This window comes from Colletotrichum navitas, assembly GCF_030913465.1.
Source record: "Colletotrichum navitas strain CBS 125086 chromosome Unknown LY79scaffold_136, whole genome shotgun sequence".
Taxonomy (NCBI): Eukaryota; Fungi; Ascomycota; class Sordariomycetes; order Glomerellales; family Glomerellaceae; genus Colletotrichum; species Colletotrichum navitas.
The window spans coordinates 63,137-81,376 of record NW_026850682.1 but is presented as its reverse complement, the minus strand read 5'-3'; the positions used below and the strand labels follow the sequence as shown (position 1 = coordinate 81,376).

The 18,240-nt window shown below is 47.8% G+C and overlaps 7 protein-coding genes across 7 annotated transcripts; 4 read left to right on the top strand and 3 right to left on the bottom strand.

Moving 5' to 3' along the window:
• Window positions 1–4,331: 4,331 nt before the first annotated feature.
• LY79DRAFT_528707 (PHB depolymerase family esterase) lies at window positions 4,332–5,286 on the bottom strand (the record flags this gene model as incomplete). Its single annotated transcript, XM_060556053.1, has 2 exons — window positions 4,332–4,775; window positions 4,861–5,286. 2 exons carry the CDS (start codon window positions 5,284–5,286, stop codon window positions 4,332–4,334), a joined length of 870 nt encoding a protein of 289 aa, XP_060407675.1.
• A 3,016-nt stretch (window positions 5,287–8,302) lies between these two features.
• Window positions 8,303–9,435, top strand: LY79DRAFT_674683 (family 10 glycosyl hydrolase; the record flags this gene model as incomplete). Its single annotated transcript, XM_060564342.1, has 3 exons — window positions 8,303–8,752; window positions 8,825–9,059; window positions 9,140–9,435. The coding sequence occupies 3 exons, from the start codon at window positions 8,303–8,305 to the stop codon at window positions 9,433–9,435; spliced, it is 981 nt and encodes a 326-aa protein (XP_060407674.1).
• Window positions 9,436–10,265: 830 nt separating this feature from the next.
• LY79DRAFT_87088 (uncharacterized protein) lies at window positions 10,266–12,977 on the bottom strand. The gene is made up of 6 exons (XM_060565181.1): window positions 12,599–12,977; window positions 11,727–12,536; window positions 11,585–11,675; window positions 11,269–11,533; window positions 11,108–11,220; window positions 10,266–11,057 (listed from the first exon to the last, which is right to left on the bottom strand). The coding sequence occupies exons 1-6, from the start codon at window positions 12,854–12,856 to the stop codon at window positions 10,420–10,422; spliced, it is 2,175 nt and encodes a 724-aa protein (XP_060407673.1). The 5' UTR covers window positions 12,857–12,977; the 3' UTR covers window positions 10,266–10,419.
• Window positions 12,978–13,689: 712 nt separating this feature from the next.
• Window positions 13,690–14,583, top strand: LY79DRAFT_594906 (signal recognition particle receptor beta subunit; the record flags this gene model as incomplete). The annotated part of the gene is made up of 1 exon (XM_060561736.1): window positions 13,690–14,583. The coding sequence occupies one exon, from the start codon at window positions 13,690–13,692 to the stop codon at window positions 14,581–14,583; it is 894 nt and encodes a 297-aa protein (XP_060407672.1).
• A 243-nt stretch (window positions 14,584–14,826) lies between these two features.
• On the bottom strand, window positions 14,827–15,321 carry LY79DRAFT_674680 (uncharacterized protein; the record flags this gene model as incomplete). Its single annotated transcript, XM_060564341.1, has 1 exon — window positions 14,827–15,321. One exon carries the CDS (start codon window positions 15,319–15,321, stop codon window positions 14,827–14,829), a length of 495 nt encoding a protein of 164 aa, XP_060407671.1.
• A 962-nt stretch (window positions 15,322–16,283) lies between these two features.
• Window positions 16,284–17,458, top strand: LY79DRAFT_680266 (uncharacterized protein). The gene has a single exon (XM_060564538.1). It carries the CDS (start codon window positions 16,770–16,772, stop codon window positions 17,343–17,345), a length of 576 nt encoding a protein of 191 aa, XP_060407670.1. The 5' UTR covers window positions 16,284–16,769; the 3' UTR covers window positions 17,346–17,458.
• Window positions 17,459–17,713: 255 nt separating this feature from the next.
• Window positions 17,714–18,169, top strand: LY79DRAFT_674678 (uncharacterized protein; the record flags this gene model as incomplete). The annotated part of the gene is made up of 1 exon (XM_060564340.1): window positions 17,714–18,169. The coding sequence occupies one exon, from the start codon at window positions 17,714–17,716 to the stop codon at window positions 18,167–18,169; it is 456 nt and encodes a 151-aa protein (XP_060407669.1).
• Window positions 18,170–18,240: the final 71 nt, after the last annotated feature.

The window sequence follows — 18,240 nt, the reverse complement described above, 5'->3', positions numbered from 1 at the left end:
ATAAAGAAGCTATATATAGTAGTTATATACTTAAATACCTTACTTATCTATATTCTATTAATTATAGTAACACTATAATAAATAAATATATAGTAACAAAGGTTTCTAGATCTTTATATCTTTTAATAGACAAGCTTAAAGTCCTTTAGACTAAGGATAATATACTAGAAGTTTAGGCATATAATAGCTAGTAATTTATTAGACTATAACTATAGAATAAAGGTAACCTTAAAATATTTATTCTAAGGAATAGTAAAAAGTAACTAAGTAAGACTTATAGTAGCCTATAATAGTTAATAACTATCTAATAACCTTCTAGAGGTAATTTATAGACCTAAAGTTAATTATTATTAAATAATATATACTTTAGTAAATTATTTAGCTTAGTAGATAGTATTATACCTTTATTTAAACTAAAAAGCTAGAGTACTTTATAAGTAAAAAGATCCTAAGCGTAAGGTTAATTAGTGTTTTTAACACTATTAATAAAGAATTAGAAGTTATCTATAGTTATAGAGATACTATAGGGACAAAAAAGAGAAAGAAGAAGTTAATAATAGTAATAGTAATAGTAGTAGATAAGAAAGATTTATCTACTATTAGGTTAATTTAGGAGAAGGATATTAATCTTTTATATTTTTTATTTATTTTATTATTAATAGGTAAAAGAAAACAAAGATAAAGTTAACTAGAGCTAAAAAGAGAGCACTAGACTATTTTTTTCTACTCTTATTTACTTTACTTTTCTATCTATTTTACTCTTATAAAAGGCTTTACCCTTATTTCTTACTTACCTTTATCTAGTAGACTAAAAGGCGTATACGTTTATTAGAGAGATTACTACTAGTAGTATAAATAGTTAAAGAAAAATATACTTTTATAGGTAAATAACTTAAGGAAAAATAATAGGCTATTATATTAGCTACTTATTAACACTATTAGTTAGTAAAAAGAGAAGAAATAATAGGCTATTATATTAGTAACTTATTAACACTATTAGTTAGTAAAAGGAGTATATATATAAGAAAAAGAAGTTAGTAAGCTAAAGAGCTTATAATAAATAAGATATAGTAAATAATTACTAGTTAGCTATAGGTATATAAAGTAAAAGGTTTTTTATAGTTAAGAGTGCTTCTCTAAAGGTAATAAAGCTTATATAATAGATATAAATTAATAGGGTTTTTACTAGTTAAAGAGACTAGTTATACATCTATTAATTAACCTATTATAATAAGTAATTAGTATAATATTATAGTAAAGGTATTTATAGAGGTATTTTTTAGTCTTTACTTACTCTAGGTATATAAATAATTAACTAGTAATAATTACCTCTTCTTATAGTCTTTACTAATCTATAGTTTAGATAATAAAGTTAACTTATATAGTTAATAGTAAAGTTAACTACTAATTAGTATTAGTAATACTAAGAGGTAAGTTAATATAGTTAACTATATATATTAGTAGTAATTAATAAATAATAATATATATATATAGTAAGTAGTACATTATAGTAAGTAGCGTATATCTACCTACCTTTCTATCTTTTTAATAACTTAATTTAACTAAATTATATAAAATTAATTAAAAATATATATTACCTTATTCTTTATTAGTATCCTAAACTACCTTATAGGTTTATGCGTTATATCTAGTCTTCCTGTAATTACTATATTATTATACAAGTGGTTTACTACTCTCTGTATAACCCCCCTTTTAGGATATTTTCTTACCTCTAGCTTTAATAACGTCCTTTTCTCCTTGTAGTACCTCTACTTTAGCTATATTAAGTAATTCTCTAAGATATAGTTAGGTCTTTTTAGCCCTCTAGTGCTTACTAAGTACTTTTATTCTTATATAAAGTTAATAGTTCTCTGCCTTAATAATAGTAAGTTAATATACTAACTTACTAATACCTTTTAACTATAAGTTAATTATTTTATATATTAGTGTTAGTAAACTTCCTTAATAGTCCTTAATCTTTTTTTTTAATAAGGTAGAGCTTTATATACCTTTAATTACTATTATTAGTATCTTTAGGTCCTATAAGCCTAAGCTAGTTAGATATAAGTTAACTAGTGTTAGTGTCTTTAGCTTAAAATCTAGGTAAAAAATAATAACTTTAGGATTAAAAGGTATAAGACTAGCCTATTAAAAACCTACTTATATATTTATTTCTCTTATTAAAGTAAAGAATACTACTTTAAAGGTAAAAAAGAAGTTATCTTTAGTAATATATATAATTTATATCTATATTATTTTCTTAATTTCTTTACTATATAAGTGCTTTAAAGGGCTAAAATAGCTAATATTAAAAGGCTAAAGCTTATATAATAAATAAGGAGGTATATATAAAGTAATAATACCTTTTTCCTTATAGTAGTTATTAAATTTAGTTAATTTATAGCTATTATAGCTATCTAGGATTAGAAGGTAATAAGTACCCTTTATATAAGACTTTATATACTAATTAAAGTACTTTAGCTAATCTAGGCTAATCTTGTTTATAGTCTATCTGTTTTTACTTAGGTAAATACACTATATAGCTAAAAATTTACTATTAAAGTACTATAACAGAAGGTAATATTTACCTTTTATAATAATATATAAAAGTATTACCTAGCTATCTATATATATACCTTAAATAATAGAAACCTATTTATAATTACTAGGCTACTTTATATAAGGCCTTCTACGTTAGTTAAAAGTTATAATAACCTTTATATACAATAGTATTTCTATTAAGAACCTAGTCTTATTAAAATTATAGATATTATAATCCTATATCTTATACTTTATAATTATATTTTATATAAGTGTAAACTAGCCTTATATAATCATAGGATCCTTAGCTAAGGCCCTCTAATAGTTAATCTAACGTTAAAATTATATTTTTAATTAGGGTTATTATTATATAAAGTTCTCTACCTATTAAGGTCTAATATATATCCTATTATATATATTAAGAAGTTAATTAGCTATATCTTATATATCTTCTTATTATAAAGGAAATCCTTAATTAATTAGGTTAATAACCTTTTTAAGAATTACCTCCTCTTTAGATATAGTTATCTTTATTAATTTTAAACGTGTCTTAGCTTATATAACTTTTCTAGCGCGTTAATAATAGAGTGTAGTTTTAGGCACATTATAGATAAAGGCTACCTTTTGTACAGATAGATTTTAGTCTTTTTAGATAGCTATAATTACAAAGATAATTTAGCTTTCTTAAGAAGAGGATTCTATTGTTATATATAGAGAAAGGTTAATATAAGGATAAAGCTAGTAGAAATAAGGTAGATATACGCTACTTACTATAATGCACTACTTACTATGCATATACGTTAGAGGTAACTATAGTTCTCTATTATATATAAAGAAAAAAAGGATAATTATTATAGGTTAGTTAGTTAAATAACTAACTTATTGCCTATAAATCCTTGGAGAATCTATGGCTAAATATCTAAGGATTTGCCGGCGATGAGTCATTAGGGTTAACCTGATAACTCTGATATTTATCTGCGATAGTCAACATTGCAACACTTATATAATCAGCCAATGTGAGCTATATACTACATTGATTAATAAAATAGATTTTTCTACCTAAAAGTAGGTAAATCTAATATTATGTGCATTTTGTCTAAGGTGACTGTTAGTATCACTAGTGTATTAGTGATACAGTTAACTATACGTATTAGTAGTAGTTAACAAATATTAGGGGTGACTGTTGATCTCTATTATGCGTGAAGAAAAGAAGGGTAACTATCGTGGGCTGGCTGGTTGAACAGCCAGTTAATAGTTGCTCCCAATTCTTGGTGGATCCAACGGTCCGTTGGCTGAGAATTAGCCAGCAATTGGTTACCGGAGGTAAGGCGGTAAATCCGATCGTTACAGGCGATGGTCAGCATCGCAACAGTAATAGATAGTGCTGTAGCAACGCACGCCATAGAGATATACACAACACATGTAATTAATTAAATCAAGTATAATCACTGTACACACATGATTCTTCACATATAGGCAAGCTCAAGTCCTTAGTCTTCCCTTTTTGTAGATGCAAACTTGGTAGTACGAAGTAGAACAGGCCTGGTGTAGGTCTTAAATAGCTCCATATAAACGACGAGTCTGATCTACATCGGTTCTAGCCGTGGAGCACGGACATATATATATATATATATATACTCTGTATGATCTACAGATATGCATCGGTGAGCTTGATTTAATGCCGGCCTTTCTTTGCAGATCATACTATATATTTACAGGACTATTTGGCGAGAGTAAGAATTGGAAATATGTTCAAGAATAATGTGATACCACCGCTCTTCTTCCCCTTCTCACAAGCCGAAAAACATCATATCGTCGGCACCCCGGACAGGCACGGTGTGTCCAACGCCAGTCGCCCAGACACCGGTAAGGTGATCACCGAACACATCGGTGCGGTAGCTGGTCTGCGGGGTGTTCTGCTCAGAGCTTTCAGGCTTGTCAGGGTTATAGCCAAAGACGCCAGACCACTGCTTAATCGTTTCCTGGTAGTTGGCTGGGTACAAGGTAGTGTCCACGCTGCCGTGGTAGATCATCATACGCGGGCGAGTACCGTTGGAGGAGGGATCGGCGTCTTCAACCTCCTCTGCCCACTCGCTGGCGGTTTTCTTCACGTTGCCATGTGCGCAGTCGGAGTTCCAGCCGTTAACGGTGCCTGTATAGAAGCAGCCCGCAGGCACACCGTTGTAGACAACACCGGCAGCAAAAAGCTCGGGGTACGTCGCGGCCATAACGTTCTACAATTGTTTGTCAGCGATTAGCCTGACTAGTGCTTAAACTTAAAGAAAAGGTTAGCCGGGGAGGGCGGGTTCTTTATCTTACAGTCATCATAGCACCAGACGAAGATCCTGTGACGAAAACCTTGGACTCGTCGGCCTTGTACTTGTCCAGGGCGTAAGTAACCATATTGGCGATAGAGTTGCTGTTGCCCCCGCCGTTATGTGTCAGAGTTGCCTTTGAGGAGACATCCCAGCAGGTTCCTGAGTATGGCGATTGGGGGTAAATAACAATGAAACCCTTCTGGTCGGCCAGTGTCTTGTAAGGGGTGCCGCTGAAGTAGGCTTGTGCAGTGCCAGTGCAGTAATGGATAGCGACGACAATTGCAGGGTTAGATGCCACCTTGTCGGGAACATAGATGAACATCTTGACGTTGCTGGGGTTCGATCCAAAGTCGTTGACCTGCTGGAGCGAGGCGGCGGCAGCAGAGGCGGCCAGGCCCAAGGCCGAGACGATAGCGGTGAACTTCATGACTGCTGTGATGGGTATGCGATGATATGTGCCATGCCTGCACATACGCTAGGCGTTTCCAACGTGGGGACGACGGGGTTGAGTGCATTTATACCGCGGGTGATATCCGTGAAGGTGTCACCGCGCTCCGAAGGAACTGCCGATTCAGATCATTAGTGATAGGATGCCTCTTGCATGCATTCTACCTCAAACGCGGCTTGACCTCACCGGCACACAGAACCCGATGGCGTCGTAACCCCACATACCATGTGCATGGTTGTTATTCTTGGGAGGAAAACACTGAAAAATAGGCTCATGATATGGGATTCGCACTGTTTAGCGGGGACGTTGTTTCGCCCAGGACCCCTTGGCAGAGGGATCCTGGGCTAGCAGTAGAGATAGACTGAGCAGGCGTCTTGTGCTACCTAGATAGACTGATCAGGCGTTAAATATCATCATCGTCATCATCATCATCATGTGCATGGTTGTTCTGGAAAGGGGGCACGGCGGGGCAGAATAAGCGTCAATTGTCGGATTTTAGCCGACGGCTTAATGCAATGCAATCTTTCTGTCTGAAACTGACGGGGAAACAAGCTATCCTGGACAGGGATGAACGCTCGTCCAATCTGCCAAGAAAGCTTGACCCCTGGAACTTGGCCTTCGAAGAAGAATCCGACCTGCAGGAGATATCATTTGAAGGCCGGTATTAGCCTCTCCACGGCGGCGAACTTCACGATGCAGCCGGGAACGATGGGCAACAATAGCCGAGATGCCTCCCACACAAAGAAAAGAGTTTGCGAATATCAAACAGCAGAAACAATATCGAGAATAACTTTGAAGGTTGCAGCAGCGGGCCGAGCGGATAACTCGGGATGTCTTGGCCCCCGTCTCTAAAAGGGTCGATCTTATGATTTTTGCCAGCGATATAGTATCTATCGAGAGAACGAGGGCGCTGGTAGGCGGAAATTTACTGCCCAAGTGGCCTCGCCCGGAACTTTCAAGCAAAGATCGCCGGGTGGTCCACGAGTGTAATTTGTTCACGAGGATCGTGGCCCACTATGGCATAAGTCCCCGCTCTTTTGGGCATATGAAATTGTAGTGGGGAGAACATGCCAGCACACGGCACGTGAATTCTTTTTCTTGGATGATACATTTGGCCTGGCAATCATGGGTAGAGAATGCATGCCGCCGTCTTCCCTCTACTGGACCTATGATTGATGCATTTATTCGCAGTGGTCGGAACCCGAGTCCGAAAGGGGTTTTTTTTTTTTCCCTTCCAGAAATGGGTGGAAGTCGGCTCCGGGTTAAGCGAGGCATTGCATTATCCCGAAATATTGAGGAGAAATAGGCGCAGTTTCCGAGCCATGGTACGAAACGACGCTTGTGTACCGATGAGATTAAGGCTCTAGGTGGTGTGACGCACATTATTGGTCCATACCGACAGAGCCAAAAGCATTAGATATCCGGTCGTATGGGGCTGAGTTGCGATAACGTCCATGTCCCGCAGCTGTGATCTCGCCCTGTTATTACACCCAAATGAACTACGTATTGATATCAAGCACACTGCTTAGGCGGGGCGACATTCGACGGCGCACAACCAGCTTTGCGCAAAATTTGACTGATTAGAAGAGCGGCTGCTTTCCGACGACTCTGAGAACCGCCCCCGGGAGTGATTGTTTAGATTAAAGGAGATCCAAACCGTCGGGCATGATATCGTCAACGCAACAGACGAGCCCTTCCCTCCCCGAGATGTGCTGCCATACGAGATCCCTTCGCCGTAAACCATCTACCTGTTACAGCCCACATGCAGCAGGCTAGCAACAACGGATTTCGGGCTCCTGGGGCTGCGAAATCGAGTCTCAATGAGCCCGAAGCCCGAGGACGAATGTAACGCCATAATATGGCAAAAAAGAAAAAAAGGGAGGGGGGAAAAGCAAATAAAAATACGTCATTCATTAAGCCGGTAAGGAGGCCTGACCAATTTACGCAGAACGTAATTGCCCTTGAACAATGTAACAGGCTTACCTTATGTAACAAGAGCCCAAGAAGGGGTCGACCGACGGCACGTTGCTATGAATCCCACGCCAAGATGCGGCTCATGGGAGGGACTTAGAGGCGGGACGTAACAAGCTTCCATGACGTTTCCGGTCAAATCCCGGTACGCCAATGGCTTGTGGTTGGTCCGTACGGATAAGCCTGGCATAGATTCGCAACAGCTCGGGGGTAACGAAGCGTGAGACGAACCAATTAGTTTTCACATCACCCACCCGACCACCACGTTTCCAATCACATTATTAATTACTTTTAATCTATCTGAGAGCTATGGGTCGACACGCCCCCCGATACACCTCCGTGGTAGTGGGTTTACAACGCACTCAATTTCAACCCAACACTTGTATTTCCCTAAGCATGCTTCACATCTGACCTGACCAACATGCTAAAACCCCACCACAACGGCGGCAAGGAAAGATTCGGCTCTTCCCTTTGGGGGCCCCCTTGATCGCCACACTGCATGTGACGAATGATATGGCCTCTTGATCGTGCTCATCACGGACAATATCCCCCGTTTCGGTCCAGACTCCGCCCCACCTTTCGAGTATATGGATCTCTGATAGCAAGTAAACACACGACCGTAACCAGAAGATGAACACTAGTGCAACCCCGTGCCATGGTAGTCTACGTAGTATTGGTCAAATCGCTGGGTCGTCATCGCGCTCCTGGCCTGGTCGAAGCCCCGGTTTTAGCAGTTGCCGAGCTCTTCGCTTGGTCTCGAGCTGTACAAGGCTGTTTATGACGGCAATATCATAGACTGTTTGCGGATCAGTCAATGACAGTATTGGCATTTCAGACCCGCCCGGCGTGAGTGGTACATGTTCCCACCTTCCCGTCGAGGCTGTTCACATTTTGATATATAAGATCCGCCGTCCAAGCCAGGTTCACTGTATCATCTACTCACCAAACCAAAGCCACTCATTCATTTCTCGTGTAACGTTCTTTTTTCTCGAGCCATCTCGTCCATTCCGCATTCCTTTTGACAATGAAGTTCTCTACTAGCCTCGTGTGCCTGCTGGCACCCATCACCGCCCTCGCTGCCCCGATCGAGGAGAGGCAGGCCTCTCAGAGCATCGATAAGCTGTTCAAGGCCAAGGGCAAGCAGTACTATGGAAACATTGGCGACACGAACCTCATTAACAACGCCAAGAACGCCGCCATCCTCAAGAGTGACTTTGGTGTCCTGACCCCCGAGAACTCCATGAAGTGGCAATCTATTGAGCCGACCAAGGGCAACTTCAACTGGGCCGGCGCCGACGCCCTCGTCAACTTTGCCACCCAGAACGGCCAGAAGGTCCGCGGCCACACCCTGGTATGGCACTCTCAGCTTGCCAGCTACGTCTCGAACATCAAGGACAAGGCCACCCTCACCAAGACCATTGAGGACCACATCAGCGCCGTCGTCGGCCGTTACAAGGGCAAGATCATGCACTGGGTTAGTACAGTCCCCCCGCCTTCACACATGCTCAATGTGGAGCCCATGCTGATTTCTTTGCTTTCTGTCTAGGACGTCGTGAACGAGATCTTCAACGAGGACGGTAGCCTCCGCTCCTCTGTCTTCTCCAACGTTCTTGGTGAGGACTTTGTCCGCATCGCCTTCAAGGCCGCCAGGGCCGCCGACCCCAACGCTCAGCTCTTCATCAACGACTACAACCTCGACAGCGCGAACTACGCAAAGACCAAGGCCATGGCCAACAAGGTCAAGCAGTGGATTGCCGAGGGTATCCCTATTGACGGTATCGGTATGTTCATCCGAACACGCTCGACCCTTCCCCCTTACGTCGATCTAGGAGCTTATTCTAACGCGAACATCCTACCATAGGCTCTCAGACCCACCTCAGCGCCGGCCAGGCCGCCGGAGTCGCAGGCGCCCTCCAGACCCTCGCCAGCAGCGGTGTGAAGCACGTCGCCATCACCGAGCTTGACATTGCCGGCGCCAACGCCAACGACTACAGCACCGTCACCAAGGCCTGCTTGGACCTTCCGCAGTGCGTCGGTATCACCGTCTGGGGTGTCCGCGACACCGACAGCTGGAGGACCGGCTCGAACCCCCTCCTGTTCGACGCCAACTACCAGCCCAAGCCGGCCTACAATGCCGTTGTCAAGGTCATCGGCTAGACTTGTGATCCCCTGGTGGGTGGCTACGTTTCAGTGAAACGTTCAGCTACAAACTCAGCACGCCTCGCCATGTTTTGGTGTGAGGGCTGATCTTCATGTATAAATTCGGCTTTTCCCCCCTGGGCCTTGGTGCCCCGTATTGCATATACGACTGGTCCGTACATATTTAGAGATAGAACTGAGGTGACATTTCATTTCGATTCCATATTCGTATCTTGACGTAAATTATTTTTGGCGCTATAATTGACCTCTGGATATGCTTCAAATCTCACTGGGTTAGGAACGAGTTGAATGTAAACCAGAAGCTGAGACTCGTTGATTTGAGTAAGTCGCTCCCCGCCATTCACGGAATCTTTCATTCAACAGACTTTCTATTTTGTTATGGATCATGAAATGTAGGTTACTAAATAGACTCAGGCTTTGTTTGTGCTGCTGGCCTCTAATTGACGTTGCAGACTAAACAGAACAAACAGCAGATTACACCCTAAAGCGCTATGACGCCACAAGCCACGTAAGGACTAGCCAGTCCAATGACCGTATCTTATTTGATTTAATATCGAGGTAAGCAGCTCTTGAACCTGGAGCTGGCACAAGACACACAAACACGGTAAGGCACCCGATATACGCCAGTATACCCCGAGCCGCAAGTACAGCATGCAAGGATAAGAAGCCCCCATTCCGTAACCGCACCTACAAGGCTTATGATACTACTGCTACATACCCAAATTAATACATCGGGAGCCGATGCAGGTTGGATCCTGCGCCCCCTTGGGCCGCTCTTTCTGCTTCGTGAGTTGTGAAACATCATCTTGCCGTCCGTCGTAATTCTGTCTTCCATAAGCATTCGTCGTTCAAAGACAAACGCTGCATTCCCCTTATCCACCGGCTACGGAAAGAGAAGACGAAACAGCAACACCCAACCATCCCCCCTTCCCGGTGATCATCTCTAGAGGACATTATCGTCATAAAAACGGAAACACTCTACTACACTTCTTCGGCCGCGACAGATTCGTAACCGCCCGCTCTCCTCCGTCCTCTGTTCATGTTCATCAGGCTCGGGCTCTCGTACATGGCCGTGTAGTTGACGGGCTCGCCGCTCAAGATGGCAGAGCCGTTCTCGCGCTGGCCAAACATGGGCGCCGGGTCGCACCAGAAATCGCGGCAGTTGGCCATACAGCCGTTGGAGTAGGGGTTCTTCTTTCTCTTCTTGTTCTGGGTCGCGGCGCCGCGGCCGCGGATGGTCTCGATGAAGGGGTCGACACCCAGGAGGCGAGCCCACTGCTGGAGACGGCCGCCCTTGTGCTTGTGACCGTGGGCATGCCCATGACCACCAGCTCCATCGGGAGGCGTTAGGGACGGGTGGTTCGGGTCCAGAGGCGTACCGGTTGATGTGAAGGCGGAGGTGAGGGAGCCATCTTGGATGCCAAACATGTTCTCGTAGGTCGTCATCGCTCGAGAGACTTGTACAAACTGCACGAACAGAAGCATACCAACCCATGTAAGCTGGAGAGTAGTCCAGACGGTGAGGATTGCCGTATAGCCGTCAGCATTGACAACCCTGCAAAGCCCAGGGCTAAGGAAATTGCAGCTGTCTGAAGCCTTGTCAGAGATATTGGAGTAGTCTGATGTGATGTTAGCATCAAGGTCGAAGCACAGGCAGCGGGGGACTTGCAGTAGTAGACGAGGAAGTCGTAGGAGATAATGCCAAACGTCAAGCTGATAAGGTACAGGAAGAAATGGCGGTGGTTATTGACACCAACGCAGTTGTAGACCCAAGGGCAGTGGCTGTTCTGGTCAGCAATGTCCTCGACCAAAGGGTTCGCGTCAACTCACTGATCATGCTTTGCGACACACTTCTGGCACCGCCTGCAGTGCTTACTGCGGAGGGGTGTCCGGATCATGCACGTAACGCAAAAGTTGGTCTCGTCGAACTTCCACTCCTTCAGAAGCTCGTCGATGACGGCCTTTTGCTCGGCAATGCCGTTCATCTTGGGCACAAATCCCGGATCGTATCGCATGGCGGCGCTGTAGAAGTAGGCGCAGAGTCCGAGGAAAGTGCCGAAGACCAGGTTCAACCACCAGTGCGACCCGGTAGCGTCTAGATAATGTCAGCGCCGATCGAAGCACGCCCAGGGCTCTCCAATCATACCTGATGAGCCCGTTGTGCCAGGCATGATAGTGGTCAGCCATCTCAGGCCGACCCAGAACAGTGAAGCCGAAAAGATTCCGGCCAACCAGGGCTAAATCTTGTCAGCAGAGGTCCCGATACCAGCGATTCGGCGGCTACTTACGGTCTTGTGGAAGTGTCGCATATCAGGCGGCGCAAATTCAATGACCTGCTGGGCGCACCACTGCAGTCCGTAGCCGACAGCCACAGCAAAGAGCACGCCGGCAAAGACGGGTAAACTCCCCAGAATGGTAACCATGGACCAAACGAGGAGGAAGGGCCACAAGAACAAGAACCTGGTGACGAACCCCCTCTTGTCCTGGCGGAGGAAGGTCGCGCCGGGGAACTGCGGCTCGATGGGCTGACCATCCTCGTCGTAGCCGCACTCCTGCAGGGCCCTGTGCCACGCGCCGGCCGTGTTGAGTTCCTTGGCCGTCATGGCCGGGGTCTTGCCGGTCTCCGTCTTGGCGAACCGGTCGGCGCCGTACTCGATCAGCTTCTGTATGCAGGCGGGTGAACCCTTGACCAACGCCCAGTGCAGCGCGGTGAAGCCTTGCTCGTCGGTAGTGTGGACGCTGGCACCCCACCGGAGGAAGAGGTCGACGCATTGCGGAAAGCCCTTGTAGGCGGACCACATCAGCGCCGTGTGCCCGTAGCTATCGAGCACATCTACGGGTATGCCCTGGTGGAGGAGGAGGACGAGCAGGAGGGTGTTGCCGTTGAAGGTCGAGATGTGAAGGGTGTTGTAACCCTGGGCGTCGGTGATGAGGGGATCGGCTCCGTGCTGGAGGAGGAGGTTGACGGTATAGTAATGGCATCGTTGGGCGGCCCATTGCAGGGGTGTCGCGACGGACTCTCCTCCTTTCTTGTTGATTTCGGCGCCGTTGTCGATTAGGAACTTGCACATGGCATACTGATTGTTTATGGCGGCCCACTGTGAGCTGTTAGTACTATGCGATCAAAGGCTCAGTGCAAGCATGTAAGACGGCAACGTACATGCAAAGGTGTGATGCCTTCATCGTCAGTGAATGTCGCATCGTATTCTCCCGACTCAAAGAGCTTCTCCATGGCCGGTACGTCTCCCACCCGCGCAATCTGCATAATGTCGTTTTCGGCGGCCGGCGCATCGCCGCCAATGTTGCCCATTTCCAGCTCATTATTCAGCGTCGGCGCGGCGGCGCTCGTCTTGTTGGCCGGCTGGTTCGGGGCCACGGAGGGGGCAGCGGTGCCGCCTGGTGAGGTGGACTTGTCCATCGATGTCGGCTGTGGCAAGCCAGGCCTTGCGATGGGTCGGGTTTGAGGAGGTCGCGTAGACGCGACAAAGAGAGAGAGAGAGAGCTACGATAACGAAAAAAGCGGACGAAACGGAAGTGGTGTGCTCGGAGGATTACTGAGGCTCAAACCTAGCGACGCATTGCTTAAAGGTGGATTCGGACGGGGGGACGTCAACCAGATAGACAAGGTAGGATTGATAAACGAGAGGGCCACAATCGTCGCTAAGACAGAAAAAGGCGCCAAAAGCAAAGTAAGTGGACGGACGAGGTTGACGTGGTCGTCAGCAATCGAGCTCGGCAACGGTTGAGGACTGGGGGGGATTTAGAGGTGAGAAGGGGACTACCGGATACATACTTAGGATACGCTATCCCTAAATGGACTAGCGAGGCTGAGCTGACAAAGGACCAGCCCACCGACTGTCTGCCGTGCTAGCCGTGATTGGTGGGGTTGATAGCTAGCGCCCCAAAGCTTGGCACATGGACCCCGTCTAGTCGGGGGGTTCGACATCCCCAGCCTCATCATTAAAGTGGATCGGTTGTGGCTGAGGCCGTCGACGAATGGAAAAGGGAAAAAAAGCAAGCTCCACTGACGAACAAGTATCCGTAATGGGCGGCGATTTCTTCTGGAAATCTGTCAACGCGACCTCGACCCAGCATCGCCAAACCCCCCCCCCCCCCCTCCCCAGTCGTCCGTCCGTCCGTCCGCAGGGCATTCCTCCACAGGGGAGCAAAGCCATCGTTGCCTGCACACTGTCAGATCAACTCCTCCTCCGAACACCGCGACACACGAGTGACACCTGGTCGGTGGAAATCATGGCCGACAAAATGGGCTCTTTTGCCGACTTCTTCGAGCTCATCATGACCCCCTCCATGCCGGTCCTCGCCATCGGCGCCGCCATCGTTCTCCTCTTCCCCATCCTCCTGCACTACATCCTGATCAAGTCGACGCCCTACACGACCCTCCCCTCGGTCCTCCTGCTGGGCCCCGCCGGCGCTGGCAAGACGGCCCTCCTCACTCTCTTCGAGCGCGGCGACGCCCCCGCCGCCACGCACACGAGCCAGCGGCCCCAGACGGTCGAGCTCACGGCCTCGCGCGACAGCAAGACGGCCCATAGCTTCCGCAACCACGACGACACGAGCGGCACCCACACAAAGTTCCTTCTCGTCGACACCCCGGGCCACGGCAAGCTGCGCAACCACGCCATGGCCAAGCTCTCCGCCGCCGCCGCCGCCTCGGACAAGTCCAAGCTTAGGGCCATCCTCTTCGTGGTCGACGCCGCCGCCATCGGCGAGAACGAGGTCCTCGCCCCGACCGCCGGCTACCTCTACGACGTCCTCCTGGCCCTGCAGAAGCGCGCCACCTCGGGCAAGTCGTCCAAGCCCCCGGCGCCCGTGCCCGTCCTCGTCGCCGCCAACAAAACGGACCTCTTCACGGCGCTGCCCGCCACGCTGGTCAAGTCGAGCCTCGAAGCCGAGATCACCAGGATACGCTCGTCGCGCAGCAAGGGCCTGCTGGACTCGGGCGTCGGCATCGACGAAGTCGGCTCCGAGGAGCACGACGACTGGCTGGGCGCCTACGGCACGGAAAAGTTCACCTTTGACCAGCTGCGCGAATTCGACATCGACGTCGACGTCATTGCCGGCAACGTCACCGGGAGCGGCTCGGGGCCCGACAAGTGGTGGTCCTGGATCGCTCAGCGGGTATAGGGGAGGGGAGGGGGAAAAAGGCAAATAGTAATAATAATAATAAAAAAACACATCATCAGGTCCCGTCGATGAGGACATGGCCTAGCTCAGATGCGCCAAGGACAAAAAAGAAACTGCCATTGTGATTGCGATTGTGTGAATCTATGCTTTCAGGTCCAGAGCCGCCATGTTCTCCCCAATGCTGCTATCTCTGTTCCTTACTGGCTCGACGTGCTACCACGCCATGTTATAACAAGAAGCCTACTAGGCAATCATGCCTGGTCTCCAAAGTCCAACAAATCCAAGCCTACCAGTAGCCATTGGACTCTGTTTCTGCACCTCATGGGACAACCGATAGTTGAGAAACTTCCTATTGAGCCAATCGTAGGCATTCCGCCTCTGGCCCTCGAGGTCCTCGAACTCAACATGGTTGTTGGCTCGGAGGAAGAGGATTTGGCATATATACCCGCAGATGTTGAATGTTTCCCAAGCGTCGTTGGTGTCCTGCATCTTCTCCTCCAAGGGCCGGTTGAAATATTGGACGGCGAAGTCCTGGAGATGGCCGGCTGATGCCCTGTATGGCTCAGTCGCGATGGAGTCCAAGTCGAGACAGAAAAATCCCCATTCCGAACAGGCAGAAAACAATTTGGATGCTTCCTCAGCGTCATCGCTGAGCAACTTCTGCATGCTGATGACGCTGAGATTAGCTATGTCGTGGCTAGGGCCCTCGAAGCAAGCAGACTCCTCCATCTGGGACATTGTCATCGTCAATGACCGGAACAAGACGAACAGTCCGAAGTCGAGAGCATGACCAAACGTTTATATAGAGGATGTACCTTCTTCCCCTTCGACATCTTCTTAATCTTCAACTTTTCATGGTAAGGGAACTCGGCCAGCCAAAGAATGCTCCACCACGTACCTTAAGAGTACGTACGTCGGCACCAATAACACATAGAACCCTATTTAGGAAGGTGATTTGATCACGGACTAAACTAACGGGGCGTTCCGAGACCCACTTATTGTAACCTACTCTACTTACGCTTGCTGGATATTACTGAGAATATTAAATCCGCGGAGATAAGACGTTGAGGTTACTACCGTATCCTCTCAGTAAATTCGCCCATAGCTAATCCACGAGCTAACGGCAAGGGGTATTGCGGCCGCTGTAAGAGGTATAGTGTGCTGGCAAAAGCAGGGATCTAGAACGGCAAAAGCAGGGATTAGTCATTTACGTCAGCAGGAAGTTAAGGCGTCAGAACAGTAAATAAAGGGCAAGTGGGCAAGTTGGTGGATAAGTGGATAGGCTGACCGCTTTCCCTAATAGGTTTAGCGCCGCAAGCGGCCACTTTGCTCCTTGCCGTTAGCTCGTCAATTAGCTATGGGCGAATTTACTGAGAGGATACGGTATTTCTTCCCTTCACTATCAACATCTACCAAGAAGCCAAACTCTCAATACTTGGTGCAAGTGTATATTTGGCCAAGCTACAAGTACTTCAAGCTCAAAGAAACCGGACCAAACCTACCAAAATCGATTACGACGGCTACTGATTGGCAAGGTGCAATTCTCAAAGTCCCGGCTCTACGCACCAACAAATTGGATGACAATTCTACGCAAGGTATGGTTCAGCGGAAGCCTCTAGTCATGTGCTGCAAAGTATCTATCAGCACACTCCTCGTCTAAATTAATAACGTGTACTGTTAACTAACTAGTTCAAGGGATAAAGTACAACCAAAAAGGATTATTCAACAACTTCGTCAGTGTTCAGTGTTCTGTTCCAGGGTGACCAGGGTAAGGGCCACCTGCTTCTGTAGAAATACAAGACACTAGCACAAGTAAAATCCAGAGGGCCCAACTCCCAATCGCTCCCCGTTCTTCTCCAGGAGTACATGCCCCCAAGGGAGGTGTGCAATAAGCTGGTCCAGTTGTACCTACGAACATCTAAGTCGGTGTTCCAGGTGCTGCACGTTCCCTGTTTCCAGCATGACTATCTTCAGTACTAGAGCAACCCGCAGTCGGCTAGCGAGTCACTCGTTATACAGTTGCTTCTCGTCATAGCTATCAGAACCTGCTTCTACCAAGATGTCGTCGCCGCCGATGGCGCCACCACCCTGCGCTGCCAGGCAACGTACTAGATCTATGCTTGCCATGTGCGTCTCGCGTCCCCTTTTCAGAAGAAACACTTAAGCCTACGCCGCGTGCAGTCACAATGCCTACTGGTCATCGCGTTGCTGACCAACACAGACGTTGTCGGCGGAGATCTGGCCAGCATCAGCGTAGCGTCCCTCGTGCAGAGCACCATGGCCGTGGGCTTACACATCACGCTCAGCCAGCTGCCCGTCAACTCGTTGGAGGCCGAGGTCCGCCGACGGCACTGGGGCACTGGGCCACCATCCTTGAGCTGGTGGTTCAATGCAGTCTGGACTCGGGCACTCATCCCGTCATCGCGGCTGAGGCCCTGAACTGCAAGTTTCCCTCCAACCTCAACGACTCCCAAATCAGCGACTCAACTAAGACACTGCCCACGGGTCACCCAACAGGCACATTTACGCAGAGCTCCATCCAACACGTCTTGTTAAGGTCCCTGCCCATTCGGCTTCGAATAGCCGAGCTCCTGGGCCAGTACCAGGGCGAGATTCCCTACGACACGACCCTACGCCTAGGAGCCGAGCTCACCGCGGCCTGTCGCGAGAACTCCAATCTAATCGATTCGTTTTTTCGTCACCGTCAAACGGCAACAGCCCACCGATCAGGGCGTTCCAGATCAAGATACAGGACCTCCTAGTGAGGCGATTCCTCCTGCTATTCCACGCCTAGTTCGCGCACAAGGCCGCCAGCAACGTTGCCTACCACTTCTCGCGAACAGTATGCCAGAAGTACGCCCTGCCGCTGCTGTCGCCTCCCTCGTGCCAGGTCAGCGAACCGACAAGGCATCAAATAACCGCCGCTACCGACGACGGCTCTGATGACAACTACGACGACGTCGACACAGACACCGACACCGACGGGAGCGCCGCGCCGTGGTCATCGCTGCAGGACTTCCCAAGCCTGCAGTTGTTCGGCGGCGGCTTGTTTAAGAACACGTTGCTGGTCGCATCCCTCATTGTGTGCGCCGAGGTGTTGTAGCAGCTGCGCAAGGACTCGTCGCCGGTCATGTCGTCGCTGTTGCGCCGCAAGCTACTCCATGCCCTCGACTACGCCACAAGCCTAACACGCCGCCGCGTGATAGCCGGCAAATCTAGCGTCAAGGCCGCCGCCTTCTTCGCCTGTATGCACGTCTGCATCAGTGCTCGCCGCGCCTCGCAGAAGCACGCCCTCGTCGTCGCCGACACGGTGCGCACTGCCCTTGCCAAATGCTATGCCGCTCTTGAGGCACGCCTACGTGGGCCGATCGGCTCCGGCCTTGTATATGCCGGTGGCTCGGCCACGTCCAGCGTAGAACGACAGCTAGGTGACAGCGGCGATGGCTCGGACCCTTGGGACACCCTGCCTTGGGAGGACGACGCCGGCTTTTTATATCAAGTAGTGCGGGTGAAGAAGCATGTTTCGGGTTTCCAAATCGCCTTCAAGGCGGCAAAGATGACATTGGGATCAAGTCACAGTAGTTAGTTTAGCAAGAAACGCTCCTTTGACAGCCTGTTCATAATCAAAAGCTAACCGTGACTACACAACCTATTGGC

Coding starts and splice junctions, on each gene's coding strand:
- LY79DRAFT_87088 (XM_060565181.1), bottom strand. CDS start 12,856: ATGGACAAGTCCACCTCACCAGGCGGCACCGCTGCCCCCTCCGTGGCC. Junction 11,676..11,726: donor TGCGACACTTCCACAAGACC/GTAAGTAGCCGC, acceptor GACAAGATTTAG/CCCTGGTTGGCCGGAATCTT. Junction 11,534..11,584: donor TGGCACAACGGGCTCATCAG/GTATGATTGGAG, acceptor GACATTATCTAG/ACGCTACCGGGTCGCACTGG.
- LY79DRAFT_680266 (XM_060564538.1), top strand. CDS start 16,770: ATGCCTACTGGTCATCGCGTTGCTGACCAACACAGACGTTGTCGGCGG.